Source organism: Myotis nattereri, assembly GCF_964212035.1.
Source record: "Myotis nattereri genome assembly, chromosome: 1".
In the NCBI taxonomy this organism is placed as follows: Eukaryota; Metazoa; Chordata; class Mammalia; order Chiroptera; family Vespertilionidae; genus Myotis; species Myotis nattereri.
The window spans coordinates 226,895,531-226,915,400 of record NC_138075.1 but is presented as its reverse complement, the minus strand read 5'-3'; the positions used below and the strand labels follow the sequence as shown (position 1 = coordinate 226,915,400).

General features: G+C 49.2%; 1 protein-coding gene across 1 annotated transcript; it reads right to left on the bottom strand.

Annotated features, from left to right (window-relative positions):
- Positions 1-4,379: 4,379 nt before the first annotated feature.
- On the bottom strand, positions 4,380-18,632 carry ZNF518B (zinc finger protein 518B). The gene is made up of 2 exons (XM_081110900.1): positions 18,531-18,632; positions 4,380-8,580 (listed from the first exon to the last, which is right to left on the bottom strand). Exon 2 carries the CDS (start codon positions 8,368-8,370, stop codon positions 5,143-5,145), a length of 3,228 nt encoding a protein of 1,075 aa, XP_080967026.1. The 5' UTR covers positions 8,371-8,580; positions 18,531-18,632; the 3' UTR covers positions 4,380-5,142.
- Positions 18,633-19,870: the final 1,238 nt, after the last annotated feature.

The window sequence follows — 19,870 nt, the reverse complement described above, 5'->3', positions numbered from 1 at the left end:
TCTAACTCTCTGTCCCTCTCCCTTCCTCTCTGTAAAAATCAATAAAATATATTTAAAAAAAAGTATTCAAGCTTTACTTCTAAAAATAAAAAATCTCCAAGTCACAGGTGTAACCACTCTCTAGGGGACAGACCTAGAACTAGAACTGCTGGGAGTGGGAGTGCGAGGAGGGAATGAATGCAGAATTGGACGCAGAATTGGTATTCCTAAACCAGAGTTAGTGAAACTTAGTCTACCCCAGTTTTAGAGACACAGACATAAATTACACCATTCCTCCCATCAAGGCGCTTGGACAATAAGCTAATATTTATAACACAGTGTGTTTCCATTGTCCTGTGCTACTCAGTGTAGGAGCTACTGGTATTGGATTGTGGCGAGGCTGACGGAAGAACTGAGTGGTAATTTAATTGATAATAAAGTCTGAAGCAGGCAGTCTAAAATCTTTCCATTAAACACAACGTAGGTGTTCTGGTAGGACTACGTCTCATTGTGACAATTGAGCATCAAAATAAAAACAAGCCGTAAGTTTAAAATACCCACCAGATTTCTAAAGGCTTTATGAAAAATAGTTTATGTACACACATATTCATAAAACTATTTCAATTGTATGCTGATCGAAAATGTGTAAATAACACCGTAGATGTCTTGGGTCAAATATATTTTCATCTCTTTCTATGCTTTTAAGTGTAGTTACTGAAAAAGTGAAGATGACAGATACGGCTCACGTCCTATCTCTAATGGACAGCATTGCTCCAGACTGAGTCCAAAATCCTTATTACGGGAGTCTCAGTCCACCCAGTGTGTCTGATACCAGCTGGAACCTTAAGGCAATTTACGCTGAGCACAGCCTGAGGCCACAGAAGGCTCTGCGTGTTGCAAAACAAAGAGCATTACAGACGAAGGGGTTCCCCTTTGCTTCCTGTGCTCACCTGCCCCTAAGCCTGTGAATGGGCATCACTAACCTTTCAGTTTTCTTACTGATGAAATGTGGATGAGTGACTGCCCGCCTCCTAACTTTACGGCCTTGAAGTCAGTTTCTGCCCAAGTCCCCTCTTCTGTTCCATGGCAGCCGTCCTGGTGGTCCAGGCGTTTACAACCCCCTTCAGACCTTTACTGCCTGTTGATCTCTCCTGCCCCCTAAATAACCAGCGGGACAACTTAGGAGCCTCCTTCTGTAGGGTTAGAGGACAATTGGGGCAACAATCAGCCAAACTGCTGCCCTGAAGCAACTCTCATCTCCTCTTTGTTCTCCTCAGGGTCATCTCAAGTTCAAGTCTCTTTTCCCTTTTGACCTCCTTGGATGCTGGGAATGAGGGGAGGGAATGAAGCCCTCTCCAAGTAGCTTCACGCCCCTTCTCCCCATTAAGTGTGGTCCCGAGGCTTCTCCATGGCTTGAGCACTCCCACCCAGGACCCCTCCCCATGGAGAGCTCTGCAGGTTAAGTGCCCCGTACATTCTCCCATGAGGCCACTGACCATGGTGCCAAGACTGACACTGCCGCCCACACCAGCACCTTGCGGGTTTCAGCCAAAGCTAAACGAAAATGTACCTGGGCCCTGGCTGGTTTGGGTCAGTGGATAGAGCATCAGCCTGCCGACGGAAGGGTCCCGAGTTCGATTTCGGTCAAGGGCACATGCCTGGGTTGCAGGCTCGATCCCCAGTAGAGGGCAGGCAGGAGGCAGCCAATCAATGATTCTCACTGATGTTTCTATCTCTCCCTCTCTGAAATCAATAAAAATATATTTAATAAAAAAAGTGTCACTTGGCCTCCTCTCAGGGTGCAGTTAACCAGCAGAGCATGGAATTCAGACCCCAGGGGAAGCAAGGCCCCTGTGCTGTGTACAGTGACACTGACTGGACTGTATGTGGGTCGGAAACGTACCGCGCACAGGTAGTCTGTGCAAGAAAGAGCCATGCTACTGAACATTTGAAATGAAAGGGCAGAGAAACGTTGACAGTTGCTTTATTTAACAAAATTACTCCAACTCCTGAATCTCTATATAAATGTGTTTCCAAAGCGCAGCAGCACACACTGTTAACAGAGGACCTCTAGGGGTGCTTGAAACGGGTTATGCAAGGTTTTATTTTTTCTCAGTTGACACTGACAGGTTCACACCGTCTTCAAAAGGCGGGGCAGCATCACACCGTCATTTCCTGGGACGGCTTCTACAGGAGGTCCCAGAGCAGGAGGCAGGGGCTCTCGAGGGTTAACACATTGTGTCCCATTTAATTCAACAGCACTTGGCCCATAACAGGGGCTCACAAAATTGTTTGGGGCTGAGGAAAACAATTTGAGTAAAATATAATCTATTAAGTCATTAAAAAACAACAACTTTCACTCTTTGTCATATCATAAATATAAGATCATCTCATTTCTGCTCCCCAAAAGAAAATCTGTTAAAAATAAGCGTAAAATGATGTCATTTAGTAAGTACTATTAGTAAAGTTTAGTGAGAGGAGGTCCTTCAAAATCATGGCAAGAAAGAGCACACAAATACTCAACACAGTTCTGCTACCTGCTCCTCCAATCTTGTTAGAAATGACGCTACAGCGCATTTCACGACACTCACCTACACGCTAACAAGCTATTTCCTAACGCTCTTCACATAAGGAAGACAGCCAGTCTTTGCTTCCTCACTTTTTACGACTCCCCGGAGCCTTCTTAATTCCTTAACAAGTACTGTAATTCTGACCCGTCTCCCCCCCTCATGAAAGTGAGCTCTGTACAAGGACGTAAGCTGCTTTAGGTAATACTTGCAAAAAGGGTTGATGCTGCAAAGTGTAAATACTTCATGATGACACTTAACACTGACCCGATTCATGGCTTTCTCTCCTGAAAGGCCAGTCTATGCTTTCAGGAAAGATGCAACTATGTAGTGAGGTATAGGAGGAAAAAGAAAACCACAGCCTTCTCTTCTCTGAATGCCTCCGGAGGCTGCTTTCATGTTGGAGGGGCACAGACCTACACTTGGGCAGACCTGTGCAATGGCCTCCTGTATGCAGCGAAGCAGTCTCGTGCTCCACTGCTCAGAACGCCCCAACGGGAAATGTGCGGGACTGAGGTCTGTGATGAAATGATCGCCGGCGTGGCCACTCCCTTTGTTCATACAAATCCGACCCACTCTCGACTGTGCTTTCATTTGCTCAAAGTGAAAACAGACCATTATAAAAAGGTACTTCCAAAATAAGTTATTTCTAGAATATAAAACATTTTATATTTTCCAAACCACCTAATTTCATTATAAAATAGGAAATCAGAAAATTAGGTATTACAGTTTTCATATGGTAAAAAATACTGGTATGTGTACATATACTTGTATACACATAAAAAATCCAAATTTCAACAAAAATTAACCAATTAATCAACTCAGTGATCATGTCCCAAATTACACATAAGATATGTTAACTACTGTAATGAGAAACGACACAGAAGAACTGCAACCCCCCCCGCCCCCCCTCCCCCAATCAGAGGGTAATCTAAGACTTTCCCCTGTGGGGAAAAAAGAAATATCAATCTCTGACTATCCAATGCAACAGGAATCTCTTTCGTGTCTTCCTCAGCTGTGACAACCCCAGTGGCATTCCCTACCCCAGCACAGGCCTGAATGCCTACAGCAAGGAGCACTCAAGGGCTGGGTTGCCGTGTGTCTGAGCCATTCGCCTTCTGCAGGATGGCTGGGGCCCAGCTGAGTGGGCAAGGAAGGACTAAGATGCAGTCTAAGCTCCATCTGCCAACCGAGTACTGCCCAAGAGGCCCCAGCAGCAGAGGGCGGGCTGTTTTCTAATGCACACGAAGGTGCTATACAGCTCAGCACCGGTCCTGACACCTGATGATGGACAGGGGAGCAGGAATGCTCTCGGGAGTTGCTTCCTAGCAAAGCGAGTAATGGGGAAAGCATGGCTGTGGCAAAGGTCAATTAGATGCACACTGTTACCGTCAATGAAGACCCGGGATAGTGTTCCTATAATCTTAACAAAGATGGTGGGATGTTTGCGTTTTATTGATTCCTGCCCTTTTTTAGTATTTTCACGAGGGATGACTTTAAGGGGCCTCAAGGGCACAAAAGGAAAGGGACAGGAGGTGAGTGGGGAGTTGTCTGAACAGGCCCCCCCTGTGCTATAAGTGGCAAAGGAGAGTAGGCTGCGACTTGGGGTGGAGGGCAGTGTCTGTGAGCCCTGAGTGATGGATGGAGAGTTAGTCCCCAAACAAAAACTCAGTCACCTTAAAGTCACAGCTGCCTCCACAATCCGACCTTGCATTATCTTCCCAGGTCCGATCTATGTGTAAGAGACCAGCATATTCACATTTTTAACTGGTTACTTTGTTTATGAGAGGGGTAAGGACAAACAAAAGACTTAATTTGAGATATTTTCCCTTTGTGACCATTTCTTTTTTATTTTGCAAAAAGGCACATTCCCTCACCAATTGTCATAAATTGGGATGTTTAAGAAAGAATGCAAAAGCTTGAAAATGTTTTCTTTCTCCCCTAACACGCCTTGGAAGTAGCAAATTCAGGCAAAACTTTACAATCATTCTTTCAGACAGTCCCAAGAAGCACAGTTCTCTGTGCTGTAAAGAACACTTACGAGGATTATAGAAGGGGTGAGGGATCGAAAAGAATGGCCACTTTTCTGTAACCAAATTTAAGATAACAGTAGAAAATATAATTTCCATTATGTACCAAATATTCAGGAGACAAGTTAATGCAAAGAAAAAGTGGATGAGCACACCAACCATGGGTTTAATTGATCAGTAGCATGTCTAAGACACTCTAAACTCACCCTCTCACTGGATGACAAGAGGTTTGTATCCGCACAGAAACCGGGGTGCTAAACAGAAAGGTCTCAGATCCAACTGAAAATTTGTTGAAAGTTTCACTTCTCCAAAAAAAATGCATGTACATAAATGTGTGCGTACTCTTTCAGGGGCTTCAAATACCTTCCAAGTTCCAGTCACATATCAGGGGACACCAGATGCCTGGTTCTCAACATATCTACAAGGGATCTGAACAATTAACGGTCCTTCCGTTCCTACAATCTCTATTTCCCCTACTGAGTCAGGGATGGGGAAAAACAACAAACCCAACCCTAACCAGAATAAACTAAAAAAAAAAAAAATTGCTTCAAACACCAATTTTTCACTTATTTGCCCTTGGAAGAAAGAACATCCCAATCCCTGGTTGCTTCTATCAAATGCCGCTGACCATGACTCATCCACTCTTCCTGGTCTTCGTACAGCCGTCCGCAAAACCAGCACTTAAATGTACACTGTGAATCATCAGGCAAGGAATCCACCACCTGGTAGTTGTTTTTATGGACTTTTTTAAGTTTCATTTTCAACATCATTTGCCTTTTTATTTGATTGGCTTCCTCCACGTTCTGGTAGGTCAGCCGCACATGATGCCGTCTGATGCCTAATTGACACCTGGTCCTCTCCGATAAGACGACTTTGAGGACATTGCCTTTGTACTTGTTTATTACCTTCATCACATTGGTCACTTCCGGTGAGTCAACGTCAGGATGGTTTAACACAATGACGGGCTGGTTCCGACGGGGGCATTTAATCAACTGGTCCGGTTTAACTGCTATCAGTCGAAGCTGTCTTGCAACCTGAAAAATTGAAGGATCCTTGAGACAGAGGCTGGGGTCAGCCTGAATTTTGCTTTTCTTCTTGGATGAATTTACTTGCTTGGTTTTATTTTTATTTATAGGAAGATTTCTGTAGGGCACTTTCCCTTGCTTACTCAATTCACTGCTTCCTTGCTGACCATGCAGAGGGCCAGTTTTTTTCGGAATGGTGCTACCAACAGCACTCTCTTTTCTTGGTTTAAAGCGAAGAGATGTGTCGAGGTTCTGAGACATGTCTATTGGCCCACTTTCACTTGCTGAAGACTGTAAGTCTGAATCTGTCTGTTTCATGGGGCAGAATGGAATGGGTTTTATTAACTGTGTCTCACTGTAAGGGATGCTGACGGGTGCTTCACATGTAGCCTCTATAATGTGGGCATCCTCAGAGGAATTAAGAACCCTCAACACGGCTCCTTTGGGGATCAACACTGGAGTAGCAACATGAGACTTCCTGGTTACTTGGCTTTCGGTTTTCCCATTGCTGTCTTCTACAAACTGTGGATATATCTGCTGACGGGTAAGCTGTCTACTAATACCACTATCATCCTGAGGTTTTGAGAGAGTGTGCGTGGAATAGCCAGTGCCAGTAAATGACACATTAATTTCTTGAATACCTTCAGGGTTGGATTTTGAAGTTACCTTTGATGCCTGCCCTACGGAACGACGATGTGCATTATTGGCAGCCAGAGATGAAGGCTTGCCACAGGATTCAATTAACTGAGCGATCTTTCTGCGCAGGAGTTCAATTGACTTTATTTTGGATGTTGAGCTATTCCACTTAACGCCCTCAGGGACGTCTTCAGATCCGGAGCTCAGAGAAAATACTGATGAAATGACTGGGCCATTGAAAGAGTTATTAGTCCTTTCAGAATTCTTTAACTCCAAAGGTTTATCCCCAGGCTGCTGAGATCTGATTCTGTCTTCTCCTGTTATGTTTATGTGTAAATATTCACTTTTACGATGAGAGGAAATCTGGCCTGTATTTGAAACTGCCTTATATTCCTCTGTCTGGTTGTCTTTCAGCTTCCTAGTAGATGCAACCATTCTCATAGGAATACTGATCTCACTTCTAGATTCCAAGTCATTTTTACTTATAGGCAAAAAGCCCTTTTCTCCAGAGAAGGAAATGGCTGCAGGTGATGCAGCCAGAGGAAGAAACTTCTGGGGGTCCCTGTGCAAATGCCTCCCATCTTCAGAAAAAGAAACAGCAGCTTTATATGGAAAAGGATTTGGGGCAGTGCCAAGGCCACATAAAACACTGTTTTTCACTATAGATGATGGGGAGTGACCTTTTAAGGCAACGGGAGGAAGAGCAGTTCTATGTGGATACATATGACTTTTTTTCTGCAAATCCTCAACTCTAGCCGACTTGAGGAGGGATTCTCTACAGGGGTACACACTAGAATTTGACATGAACACATCGTAAGACTGTACCCACTTCACATTTTTAACTTGTTTCTGAACTGACTGAAGGCAATCAAGGCCTAAAGGTTCTCCAACACCCCCTTCAGTTGTCAGTGACTTGGTTTGCTCTGCAGGGAGCACTTTTCCTTGTTCATCTGAACCCTTCTCTTTAATCCTATGTTCAGAATGACCTCCATCACCCCCACCAGCTTCTGGGCAATTATTTTCTTCCAAAGGAAACAGTTTCAGAACAAGCTGCTGTGTTCCGTTGACAACCTTCACATCTATCAACTGCGCTAAACAGTTGGCAGGGACCACGAGCTCTGCTGGCGCCACCACGGTCAAGGGCATTCCGGGCTGAACGGGCTCTGTGGCCGGGGATAACACTTCCACCTCCACGCTTTTGTTCTCCAACTTGCTGACTTCATTTGGCTCCAACAGGGTCCCTTTGTTTGGAATACACACCACGTCTTTTTGGTGCTCCTTCGACTCCGGTACCAGTGTGATGCTGCGCACTCTGTCTTTGTTTGTCTGGAGGGAGAACCTCGAGAGTTGATCTGGTAACTTGCTTTGCAGTGTGGTGCCTGGATCGGAGGTTTTGAAAAGCTCTGCGTTTTGTTTTGATGCGCTGGTCCTTTTCGGCTCCGGCTTGGCCACGGCTTTGGGCTGTCGTTTTCCACCAGCTCTCTCGTGAACTCTCTTCCTGTGCTTGACAATATAATCGTTCCTAATAGCACCATAGTCACAGTACTCACATCGGTAAGGGAAGATGCCTGTGTGCTTCACCAAGTGTCTCTGAAACTCCCCCTTCGTGTAGGAAATGTGGCTGCAGTGAGAACAAATGAACTTGATCTCTTCGTGCTGAAGTGTGTGCTTCCTGTACTGCAGAGGGTCCTTCGTGGAAAAGCGACATTTATCACAATAGTATTTGCCCGGTTTAAAGTTCCTTACCTTAAATTTGTTATTGCCAGAACTTGCGATGGTGTCGGCTTTATTTCCTACGTGAGCAGCACTGGGATCACTGTTCCCGAAAGGGAAGTGGGGAGAAGCCACTCCAAGGCTGCACTGGAAGCACACGTATCTGTCTTCCTTGTGGCTCTGCCCCGGCCCCTTTTTCAAATCCTGAAGAGGGATCTGGTGAACAGTCTTACACTTCACACACGTGGCCGTGGTCATCACGGCGGCCTCGGCCTCTGAGCCTTGATACAAAGCCGTCTGAGCTTCTTGTCTGTCTGGCCGAGTGGCTCTATTAGCATGAGGTTGTCTAGGCGACATGGTCAAAGAGTTGTGTCCATCAAGTACTTGTGAACTGAATAACTGCTGTCCAATGTCCTTCATCTTCTTAGCTGCATTTCCAAACACAGTCCACTGGGATCCAGGCAGACTTCACATGACTGAATCCTTCGCAGGCAGCATTCAACGAACTCTGATTGGCAGACACGTGGCTCCTTCCGGGGAGCATACTGAGTTATCTTTTTTAAATACCGCAACATAGATGCACGGTCCTCAGATATGGCTGTTTCCAATTCTCTGCTATTCCAGGCAACACTAAAGGGGAAAAGAGAAATCACAGACCATGATGAACACACGAACTTAAGAGGTAGCTGAGCTATTTCCAAACTTACCGTATATCTCAATGACCTTGGGAATTCATGCTCAATCTCAACACAGCATCTTAGACACATTGATGGTAACACATAATACAACCGAGCTGGCAAATAAGGAACATAAACTGAAAATATTTTCACATCAGCCTCTAACTAACACTCATCCCTTCCAGCGGTTCTCAATCTGTGGCTCGCGACCATCGGAAAACACATAGCATATCAGATATTTACATTACGATTCATAACAGTAGCAAAATTACAGTTATGAAGTAGCAACAAAAATAATTTTATGGTTGGCGGTCACCAAAACATGAGGAACTGTATTGAAGTGTTGCGGCATTAGGAAGGTTGAGAACCACTGCGTTAGACCAACTGAATGTAAACAAGGAGGAAGGAGAGCACAGCAGTCATTCAGAAGAGCCTTTAGTCAGTGACAGTCATTTCTCAATGTCGCTGAGGGCATCCTCGCCATGTCACAGGCATAATCTCATTGGCTTCACTAACAGCTGGCACAGTGTGCTGCCATTCAGCTCTTAGACATGTGAGTCTTCAAGCGGTGCCCTGGAGCTTTGGATCGGGACGTTGGGTTCTGCATTACAGCTCACAACCCGCATGGACCCAAGGCTCTCACACACACCCCATTTGCTTTCACAAGTGCTAAGTCAATACTGACAGTATTAGGTAGACAGATATTTGTTCCTTCCACATCTTCCTGAGCCTCTGTCGTGAACCATGCCAGGCACAATCCTAAGTGCTGCAGGGCAGTGAGCAAAAGCAAATGAGTCCCTTCCTCCTGAGGGGGGGTGGGGGAGCAGGTTATGTATTTATTTGTCAGACAGTCATTGGGAACAAAAAGCCATAAAGGCAGGCAGAGGGATAGGGAGTAACTGTGATGAAGTTTAGGGCTGGGGTGGAGGTGAAGAGAGTTAGCAAAGCCCCCCCCCCCACCCCCCCAATAAGCTGACTTCTGAGCACAGACCCCAGGGCAGCCAGGGAGTCACACATGGCTGTTTGGGAGAAGGCATCTCAAGCAGAGAAGCAACCGTCTGTGGGAAGCGGGCCTGGAGCACAGGAGGGACAGGACGGGGCTGAGCAAGGAGAGGAACGAGCCAGGAGGGGAAGCAAAGGAAAAACTGTAGACGAGCAGGGGAGTGGGAGACTAGCCAAGGCAGGGTCTACAGCACAGCCTCGTAGGATGTGGCCTCTCCTTCGCGTGGGAAAGAACCAGGAAGAGACCAGAGTGGGGATGGGACATGGTCTGTAAAGCAATTTCAGCTTCAGCCTCCAGCTGCTGAGGGTGAAGGGATGGGGGTGGAGGGACCAGCTGGGACACGGAGGGGGTCAGGCTGCGGCCGTGCAGGCAGACATTTTCTACAGCAAGTGCCACAGTACATGTAACACAGCGACCACTTTTATATAAAAACAGTTGATAATGTTTAAATACACTCCCCCCACCCCCCAGAATTCATAATTAGGACTAAGCAAAATCCAGTCTGTTTTGGGGTTGGTTAAAAGCCTTTCTTTAAAAAACAAAACAAAAAACACTTAAACCTTTGGGCTTCAATTTTTTCATCTGCAACTGGAATTAAGGACAGGTCTCCAAAGGAGCACAGCTGAAGTCTGGTGCCTCTCTCAGTGAGGAGGGCCTCTCAGTGTGGGGGGGCCTCTCTCTGTGTGGGGCGCCTCTCTCAGTATGGGCGGCACTCAGGGCACGCAGTGCCTACTCTGTGATGGGCAGCGCTGCAGAGGGTTGGCAGCCTCCTCCTGGGGCACTGACAGGCCAGGAGCCGTACAAGGTCTGGAAAGCTCTGCAGGGTCAAGAGAAATAACTCCAGCACGTTCAGATCTAGCCTAGAATCTGCCCCGTACAAGCAGTTTAGAAAAGCGTCATAAGGACATCAGCGCTTGATACCAAGCTTTAAAACATCTTCACCAGCTGACCATGCGCTTGATGCTCTGATGGTGCCATGAGAGAAACTCCTTTCCTCTCCTGGAGGCTAATTTCATCATCGTGCAGTTCTCATTGTCAAGCACTGACCCTTAAACCAGACTGAAACCAGCCTTCTGGTAACTTTCCTATATCCTGACTCTGGAGCTGCCAACAACTCAGTCCCCCTTCATAGACTGGCTGTGATCCCGCACATCTCCTCTCATCCAGTCCTTAGTTCCCAACCCTGTTCAAATATCTGCCTGTCTCTCATCTACCAGCCTCATGACCCTACTATTTCCAGAGAGAGAAGGGACGGGGAGAACAGTAGAGAGGAAACTAACGGGCCTGGCTGGCACAGCTTGCTCCCCAACTCTTCCAGCTGAACCCCTGACACGCTGACCCTAAGAAATTTGCAAAGAAATCATGGAACGGGCTGCCTCTGTTTGAAGCATCATCCAAACCAGGATTCAGTTTGCACCTTTTCAGTTTCCCAGCCTCCAAGAGTCTTCAAAAGCCACAGAAGGCAGTTTTGCCCTTTTCTCTCCAGGTCCTTTTAAAACGCGGGGGTGTCATGCCTCCTAACACTAAAGACCGACCACCCCAACATACTGGCCGGTGAGATCACATACGTTAGCAAGGCATGGAGCAGGTCCTGACAGAGGAAGGTCCCGGGGAATGAGCCAGACCACCATAGAGGCTGAGGAACGCTTGGAGATGACTATGCAAAACTGTCCCAGCAGTGATTTTAAATGAAAAATCGACAGGAACAAGTGCTAATTAATACGAAGCATAAGGCTGTAACTAAAGCATTCTCAAAACCATGCAATGTTTCTACTGGCATTTCCCTTAGTCCAGGTGAGAAAGATGTCAGGCTTCCTTAAAACAAGCAGACATTCTCTGAGCCTTTGCAACTTGTGTGGCTACTCAAGGGGGAAAAGGACCTCAGCTGTAATGCCCCAAGTCAGAGATGAATGGACCAAGTGGGAGAACCAGGACGGCTTTGACCATGGTACTTCCTCGTGGACAGCAGCAGGCGCACCTGAGCAATGGGCTCCTCCCTGTCCCCTCCACCAACCTGCTCTATCGGGTTCACGTGCAAGCACACTAGGCTGGGTCCTCCTGGCAGCTCACTGCCCAGCCAGCCGAGGATTACACTAAATCCAGTAGCTAAAGGGCCGTGTGTGTGCGCGCGTGTACCTGACACTGAGAAGGCACCCAATAAAGGACTGCACCATCGCTGTCGGTGTTCACCTGCCTTCCAAGCTTACCACAAACCTCTTTTAGAGAATTTAGGGAGGCTCTCAAAACACGAAACTACTTAGTATTAACTTTTTTGTTGTTGTTAAGCCTCACCTGAGGATATTTTTCCATTGAAGAGAGAGTGGAAGGAAGAGGGAGAGACAGAGAGAAACATTGATGTGAGAGAGACACATTGACTGGCTGCCTCCTGCACACACCCCAGCCAAGGCCAGGGAACCTGCAACCGAGGTACATGCCCTTGACTGGAATAGAACCTGGGACCCTTCCGTCCGGGGGCCAATGCTCTATCCACTGAGCCAAACCAGCCAGGGCCGTATTATTGACTTGACTTTTGGCACAATAAGTAAGACGGCCTTTACGTTACTATAAGTTGCCTGTTTCTGAAGAGCACAGAGCCAGCGTTTTAACGGAGCATCAGCTGTGTGTCAGCCAGACCCCGCCACACTCAGTGCCACCAATGCACTGCCCCCACTGTCGCATTTCCTGGAAAGGCCCACGTGCAGCGCTTGCTGCTGGTGGGTCTTCCTTTTGACTGTGAGCGTCCTTGTCCTGGTTTCTTAGGGATTTGTTATGGGGACACATGAAAAAACAACACTGACTTTGTAAGAACCGCTTCAGTGACACTGGGGGCTGTAAAAACCAGAAAGCACTGTACATAAAACCTCTTATTAGAAAGGAAGCATTTGACTCCTCAATACTGGAAACATCGAATGTTCAACAGAATTAGAGGAATACTAGAGAGACAGTTCTTGAAGCTACAGGTTCTGGAATCAGAGTACAGGCTTCGACTCCCAGCCCGGTTGCTTCCAAGGTGACCTGGGTGAACTGTCGCTTCCCCGTCAGACAGAGTGACAGTACCTCCACCGCAGGACCGCGTGAGAAGGAACTGTGATCATGCGACTACAAGTGCTTAGATAAGTTATTCACGCATCAGACATTGCTTAAAATGTTATTTTCCAGTTTTTATGAATTTATGCCTACCACAAAACTAGTCAAAGGGGCTAACAGGCTTCTTAGCTGCCTGGCAATTGTTCCCTCCGGGATATATATTGAAAATCACTTTATAATTTTAATGACATTTGCTTGGTTGTACAGCCTGAAGGAGAATTTACCTCTGGGCAAAACCATCCCTCCAGCTTGACCTGCAAAGAGGCGGACAGGTGCTTAGATTAACTGCAGAGAAGGCGCTCTAGCTACAACACAGGCTTATACAAAAGTCAGTTACCAAACTGCATTGTCTTCTCCAAGCCCAGGAACTGTGCAAAGTCCTGTAGCAAACGAATGGGTTTCCGTGCGAGATGTTCACATGAAAAGTAAGAAAAGCCGCTGACCAATTGCGTCAATTGTATCATCACAGAGATTTCTGCTCGTGAGAGATGCCCACCAGAATCAGTATTAGTTGGCCTACTGCATCCTTTTTGGATGGAGAAGCAAATTTGGGAAACTCTGTCCAGAAAGCCTTTCACTGTGGCTCCTGCCTCCCTGTCCCAGGGGCAGGGCAGCAGCTGTGTGCCCATGAAAAGCAACGGGAATGGCGTTGAAGGTCTGCAGGCCCAACCCCGAATCTGTCTCTTTGCTGGGTCCTTAGGCAAGTGACTTCTCTCTATGCACCGCCAGGCAAGGAAACAGGCTTTGAGGGCATTAAACTTAAAGGGTAATTAGAGAAACAAACTAGATAATGTAGGCAAAGCACTCAGCCTGGTGGCAGAGGTGCTCAAAAACTGCACCTGTTCCTCTTGTGTCCTGAGCCTTTGCAAAGGCTGGTCTGTCTGTAAAACATCCTACCCCAGCGGTTGTCAACCTTTCGGACCTCACGGACCACCAGTGGTCTGCGGACCACCGGTTGGCAACCACTGTCCTACCCCACAGTATCCAGAAGCATGTAGACAGGTAATACCTGATTGGGGAGGGGGAGGGGCATGGAGCGAGTCCAACATTAGGGATCCAACATCAGGTGTGTAAATGTAGTGTTTCCCCAGTAGGATGGCATTCAGGAAGAAACTGGCCTCACTCAGTAAAACCTTTTTCAGACCATTACAAAGAATCAGAATTGAATTGAATGGTAAATGGATCTAAAGAAGGAAATACAGCAATTGGGTTATCAGACATTTTGCCAAACTTCCTTACACTTAGAAATGACTGAACTACAAATTGGTGGCCATTCTGATGACAAAAAATATTTCCAAATGCAGCTGACACATGTAACCCCTGGGGACCCTAGCTTTCCATCTGAAACCATGCGGTTTGCTTGGGGCTCAGAACCGGGCAAGAGGCTGGAGGCCGGACAAGAGAGCCCGCTCAGATGCTTCCGCCATCCAGGTGAGAGTGTAACTAACAGCAGGGACAGCAAGGACCTTCGATGTCAAGAACAAGGTCCAAAACCTAGGCTTCTGACTCAATAGCTGGGTGATGCCAGACTTGTTAGCCTCTCTGAGCCTGAATTTTCTCATTTGTAAGATGGGCATAAATAATGCCTAATTTACATGGCTGATGTGAGGAAAAGGTATATATGCAAACAGCAGGTAACCTTATACGTGGCAGTCAGTACATGTTTTGTCAAAAACTAAATCAACATTTTTGTAAGACTCCTTGGGACACAGAAGAGTCCAGTGATCTGCAGAGAAGCAGAAACTCCCCTTAACAAAGGGGCCTGAAGAGAGAAGGGTCTTGGAGGCAGTTCCATAGCTGGAGGTGAAGATCCCCGCCCCCCAACCCCCCACACCCCCGGCCTATTCAGGAGTTACTTTGGGTTGGACCCAACACCACTGAGCACATCAGTTGAGACTACTTCAGGAAACAGAGTTCTTTTATAGTTTAAAAAGAAAAACAGTTTAAGAGGAAACCTTTCAGAAGAAAGGCTATGACTAATGCTAGAGTTCTTCAAGTCTAAAACTTAGAGATCTATATGTGGAAACAAATGTTAAGAAGCAAGTATGCTCTTGTTGGCATTAAAAAATGCAAAATAAAAAACAACACAGTCTTTGCAAGGAATATTACAAAATTCTGTTATTAAACAGCTAGTGACTTCAGGTCTCTAAGGTAATACATTTTTGTATTTCCATATATATATATGGAATATATATATATATATTTTTTTTTTCTTTTCTTGCCTTCAGGAAAGATCAAATTTCATAAAGGAAATGGATTAAGAGTTTAATAAAAAGTATAATCAAACACAGTAGAAATACCTCCCTCCAAATCAGTGATGCTTAACCTTGCCTGCATCAGGGTACCCACCTTTCTTAATGGGTCCAGGAGGTTAAACTTATTTTTTAAAGAGGTCCCTGGGATGGTCGGTCACCCTACTGCGTGTCAAATTACCTGGGAGGCTCCAAACTCACGCTGCCTGGGCCCCAGGTGTGGTTCTGGTTCTGAGGGGCAGCCCAGGCTGAGAACAAGCACCTGGCAGGACAGGTGCAGGGGAGCGTGCAGGAGCGGCAAGAATACCAACATCCTGTGCTGCCTGTTGGATGCCGCACCCACCTGCGGGTGCCTGGTGGTAGGATAAGGCCTGTGCCTTAGGCTGAAATGAGGTGATTAGGCAAGTGGACTCTGGGTCCTACCTTGCTTAGCCACGTGATGTTGGAAATATCTCACTGAGGCTCTCTGTGAAGTATGTAATGACAGTTACCACTTAACAGACTCGGAAACTTCAACGTTCCTGGCACAGCGAGCCCACTGAGCTTGCACCGGGACTGCTTGACCCCCACACCTGCCAGGGGCTGCAGTCTTTAACCGCAGGTGGAGAGGAGTAAATGCTACCCCCGTGATAGGATCCGGATGCTCAGTGGCCGGTGGCATTTGTTAATCTCAGAGCACCTTGGCCCAAGTCAGGCAGAAGGGTGCCTGCAGGAGCAGATTCATACATTACCTCCTCAAAGCACACCTTCAATTACCTGCTTCCTGGGAGAGAACCGGCCTGGAGAAGCTGTGGCTTTTCTAAGGTCAAGGACTTGGTCAGCTGGTGTCTAATGGAAATCCTGTGCTTTCTGCTACCCGCTGTGTGAGCTGGGCACCGAGGTCACAGCATCTGCTGTGCTGGGCACTGTTCCGACTTCTGGCCTGGAGCCGGCAAGCTGTGGATGTGAGTCCAAAGCAGGGCAGGTCGCAGGGGCTCTTGCTGGTCGTCTCAGGCACCCAGGCCCATCCAGTCTGTGCTCCAGGCCCTGGCACAGGCGTCTACACTCAGAACCCAGGGGCAGCAAGCCCTGCACGAACAGCCCTGCAACAGAAGCCAGACACTTGGGTTGAAGTCCCAGGCCGGTGCAGCCTTGGTTTCTCCAGATACTTTTCTTCCAGAAAAAAGGGGATGAGCCCCCAAAGTGCTTCTCAAGCAGGGATGTCGTGCAAAGTCACAAAGGGACCTTAAAATGGAAAACAAGGCTTCCCCGGACTCCGTTGACCCTCTGCCTGGGGTGGGCTGGAGCCTGTGGTTTAAAATTCTTCCCAGGTGATGCGGATGCCTCCCCACCCCTCATCCCGTGATGAGTGTCTGGTTTAGATGATCTCTAGCCACGTTCAGCTCCAAGGATGGATCCTGGAAATGGCCGTTGGCTGAGTTTGTGAACAAAGGAAAGGCCGTCTACGCTAGGCAGCCAGAGAATAACTGAGACTGGAAAACCTCACTGGCAGGGAAGGACCGTGTTCGTCACAGTCGACAGCACAGGGCTTGGTCATTATACTTAATGCACGCTGGATGGATGAATGAATGAATGAATGAATGAAATGCCAGCCTTTATGGCGACAAGAATAAAAAGGTTCTTTTTCTTCCTCTCGCACAGAAACTGGCCCAGATCCCCGTACTTAAAAGCAAGTAGACATGCTTTTATTTTTTAATGGCTATTCCTGGGTTTTTAAAACCGACATTAGTCTGGCATAACGCACCAGGGAGGAGGCCTAACCAACAGAATCATGCCCTCCGCCTTTGTCTGTTTTCAAAATGCACTTGCAGTGAATGCCATCAGCACAACAAAACTGGACACACACACACACACACACGTGTTACTTTTCAAGGCTACGTTTAGAACCCCGATAAAAAGTAATTAAAAAAAATGCATCCCAGAAAACATCGTTCTCATGCAATTTAACAAGCCGAACATTCTACTTGCATCCCAGCGCTTAAAGGGCCTATAGGGTGCTGGTTTCTAAATAACCGTTTGCTGGGCTTCAGAACCTTTGGCCGGTATTGTCTGCCGTGTGCGCACGGCACCAGGCTGGGCTGGACTGTGCATGTGTGACTCACAGACAGATCCGCACGCTCATGTCTCTGCTCCTCTGTAGGCAAGTCCTTCCACCACCTGGAGAGCAAGCTCTGTCTTATTCTAGGTGGTTCTCATTCTAAACTTCGGGGACAATATTTAAGGATTCGAACACATCACAGGTTAGCCCAGAGGTCCTCAAACTTTTTAAACAGGGGGCCAGTTCCCTGTCCCTCAGACATTCCACACATGCGCACTGCGGGCCCGGGACGAGTCGGCTGCTAAGCAGGACAGGCAGCGGTGGCAAAAACACCCGGCGGGCCGGATAAATGGGCGGGCCGGATAAATGTTTTGGATAAATGTTTTCGGCGGGCCGTTTAGACTTATTTAAATAATGCGCAGCATTTCGCATTTCGTTTTATAACGGTGGATTGCTACGTTGTTTTGTAAAGTCGGGGGTATTTTAAATACCCAACATACGTGAGGAACTGAAGTGTTTTTCATTCTCTCCTGTGGCTTTCCCCTTCCCATTAGGAAATGTTCGTTCTTTGGCATCCTGCGTTGTTTCCCTGGCCTGAAACTGCCCATCAACCCTCAGATAAACGGGCAGGCTGGAATGGGGGTGGGTGGTGGGTGGGGGAATCCCCTCTTCCCCCTCCCCCTCCCCAGCAAAAGATGCCCGGGTCCTCAAAAAAGGAGCCCGTCCCTGGACACGCCCTAAGACACCCAAGAAAAGACAATGCCAGTCTGGTTTTCAAGTTTATTGTTGGCACGCTCACACGGATGGTACATGATTCGAGGCGAGTCCACAGCTAACAGCGCGGGAGCTGGAGGGCAGCGCGGTACAACGGGCTACACCGTGGTCTCTGGGGACAGACGGCCGGGCCCCCTCGAGGGATGGGGGGGGGGGGTGCCTCGGACTCTGAGACTCTAAACACGTCAGCGCTTACCTCCGAGGCCGAAGGAGGCTTTAAAAATGGCCTCCTGACGACACTTCCTGCTCCACCGACCGGTAGAACGCTCCCGGGAGATGCATCATTTAAAACACAGGGGGCGGCCTTGGAGGCTCCGCCGCCAGCGCCCGCAGCCCGGACCCGCGGCCACTGCGGGGCGGCCCGGCGCCTCTGGGGTGACCCTGCGGGTCTCGGGGGCACAAAGGCGGCGGCCAGGCAGGGGGCGCCCACCGCACTCCACGCCACCCGGGCCCGTGGGTCTGAGCGCTCCCCGCACCTCCCGTCCCGCTCCCTACCCCCACCCCACCCCGTCCGGCTCTGCACCCGTCCCCCCGACCCCCGCCCCCTGCCGGCACCCAGCCTGCGCCCGCCTGTGCGGGCCACCTGGCCAGGAAGCCGGGAGACCGGGTGGGCGCGCAGGACCCGGCCCGCACCAGCCGTCCGCCCCGACTCGCGGCCCCCGCGACCCCCCTCCTCACCCGGACCCCACCCGCCCCGCACATTCGAACCCGGAGCCTGGACCCTCCCGCCCAGCCACCCAGCCACTCACCAGCCAGCCGGTGCAGGGAGGGGCCCCTGGACCCCGGCCCAGGCCGTGCCGCCGCCACCGCCGCGCCCCACGCCCGGTCGCTGTAGGTCCCTACTCGGGGGCGGAGCCACGCAGCGCGTGCGCAGTACGCCCGCCGGCTCGGGGCTGGTGCCTGGTCCTGAACAGAGGCTGTGGTCCTGCCTGGTCCCGGCGCCCTGCAAAGCCGAAGAGCAAAGCCGAAGACCCGACAGCCCGGGTCCAGGCTGAGAGCTCAACCCAGAGCGCCCACACCCGCTGCGTGCAGGGTCCACCAGCTCCAGGCGCCTCCGTGCGTGCAGGGCTGCCTGCTTCCAGCGCGGGCCCAGTGCCCGCTCGTGGGCACCCTCTCTGTGCCCTGCTGGGGCCACCCCTGCCGTCGCGGAGCTTGAAGTCCAGCAGCCAGCGAGCGACGACAGAGGAAAGGAGTCAGGTCTTCATTCTCCCAAGTCCTCTCTTGAGAGCAGCCCTGTGTGAGATGGTCCAGAAGGCCCAGGTTCGAATCCCGACTCCTCTACGCCCTAGCCTTGGGCGAGGAGCTCCCTGGCCTCTCTGAGTCTCAGCCCTGAAGCCTCGTCGGTTACGTAGGTGGGTGTGAGGGTCAGACCAGACAAGGACTGTGGGAGAGTCTGTAGATGGAGTGAGCTCATGGGATGCCAGCGGCTCTTCCTGCTTCTTCGGCTCCAGCACCATTTCTGGGAACCTCCCTGCACTCCACCCCGTACCCGCTCACTGCTGTCCTTCCGGAAGGAAGAGTATTTAGAATAGACCCTCCCAGAGGATGGCGTGGGACCATGTCGCTAGAGTACCCACAATCAGTGACACAGATGTGTTTCCCTAGAAAATAAAATTGCTCCTTCCTCAGGGCAGAGTGTGGCGGGGAAGCAGCGTCACCGAGGAGCGCAGTTTCTCCAGGGATCGCAGCCGAAAGTTTGTTTCAAAGCTCCGGAAGGAGCAAGGCTGGCTTCTGACGCCTTCCTGTCCAGGCCAGAGGTCAGGCGTGGACATGGCCAGAAGCAGGGAGGAGAGGCAGGGCTGGGGCAACTCTTCAACACGGACAGATGGAGGCCAAGACACAATGTCAGCCACAGGATCAGCAGGAGGACAAAACTGTCCCAGCCTGAACTAGCCAGAGCCCCCACGGAGAGAATACCAGCCCCGAGAGGATCACCAGCATCGGCTCTGTGCTGCAATATGCTACCCATTGCTGCTGAGGGCCCTCTGTCTCCGAGGGCTCCTGCCAGCTAGTGGATGTCTTCTCAGGACACACATTTATGTACTCAGAGTCCATAGCAGAGACAATAGGACAGAGTTCATAGTCCCCC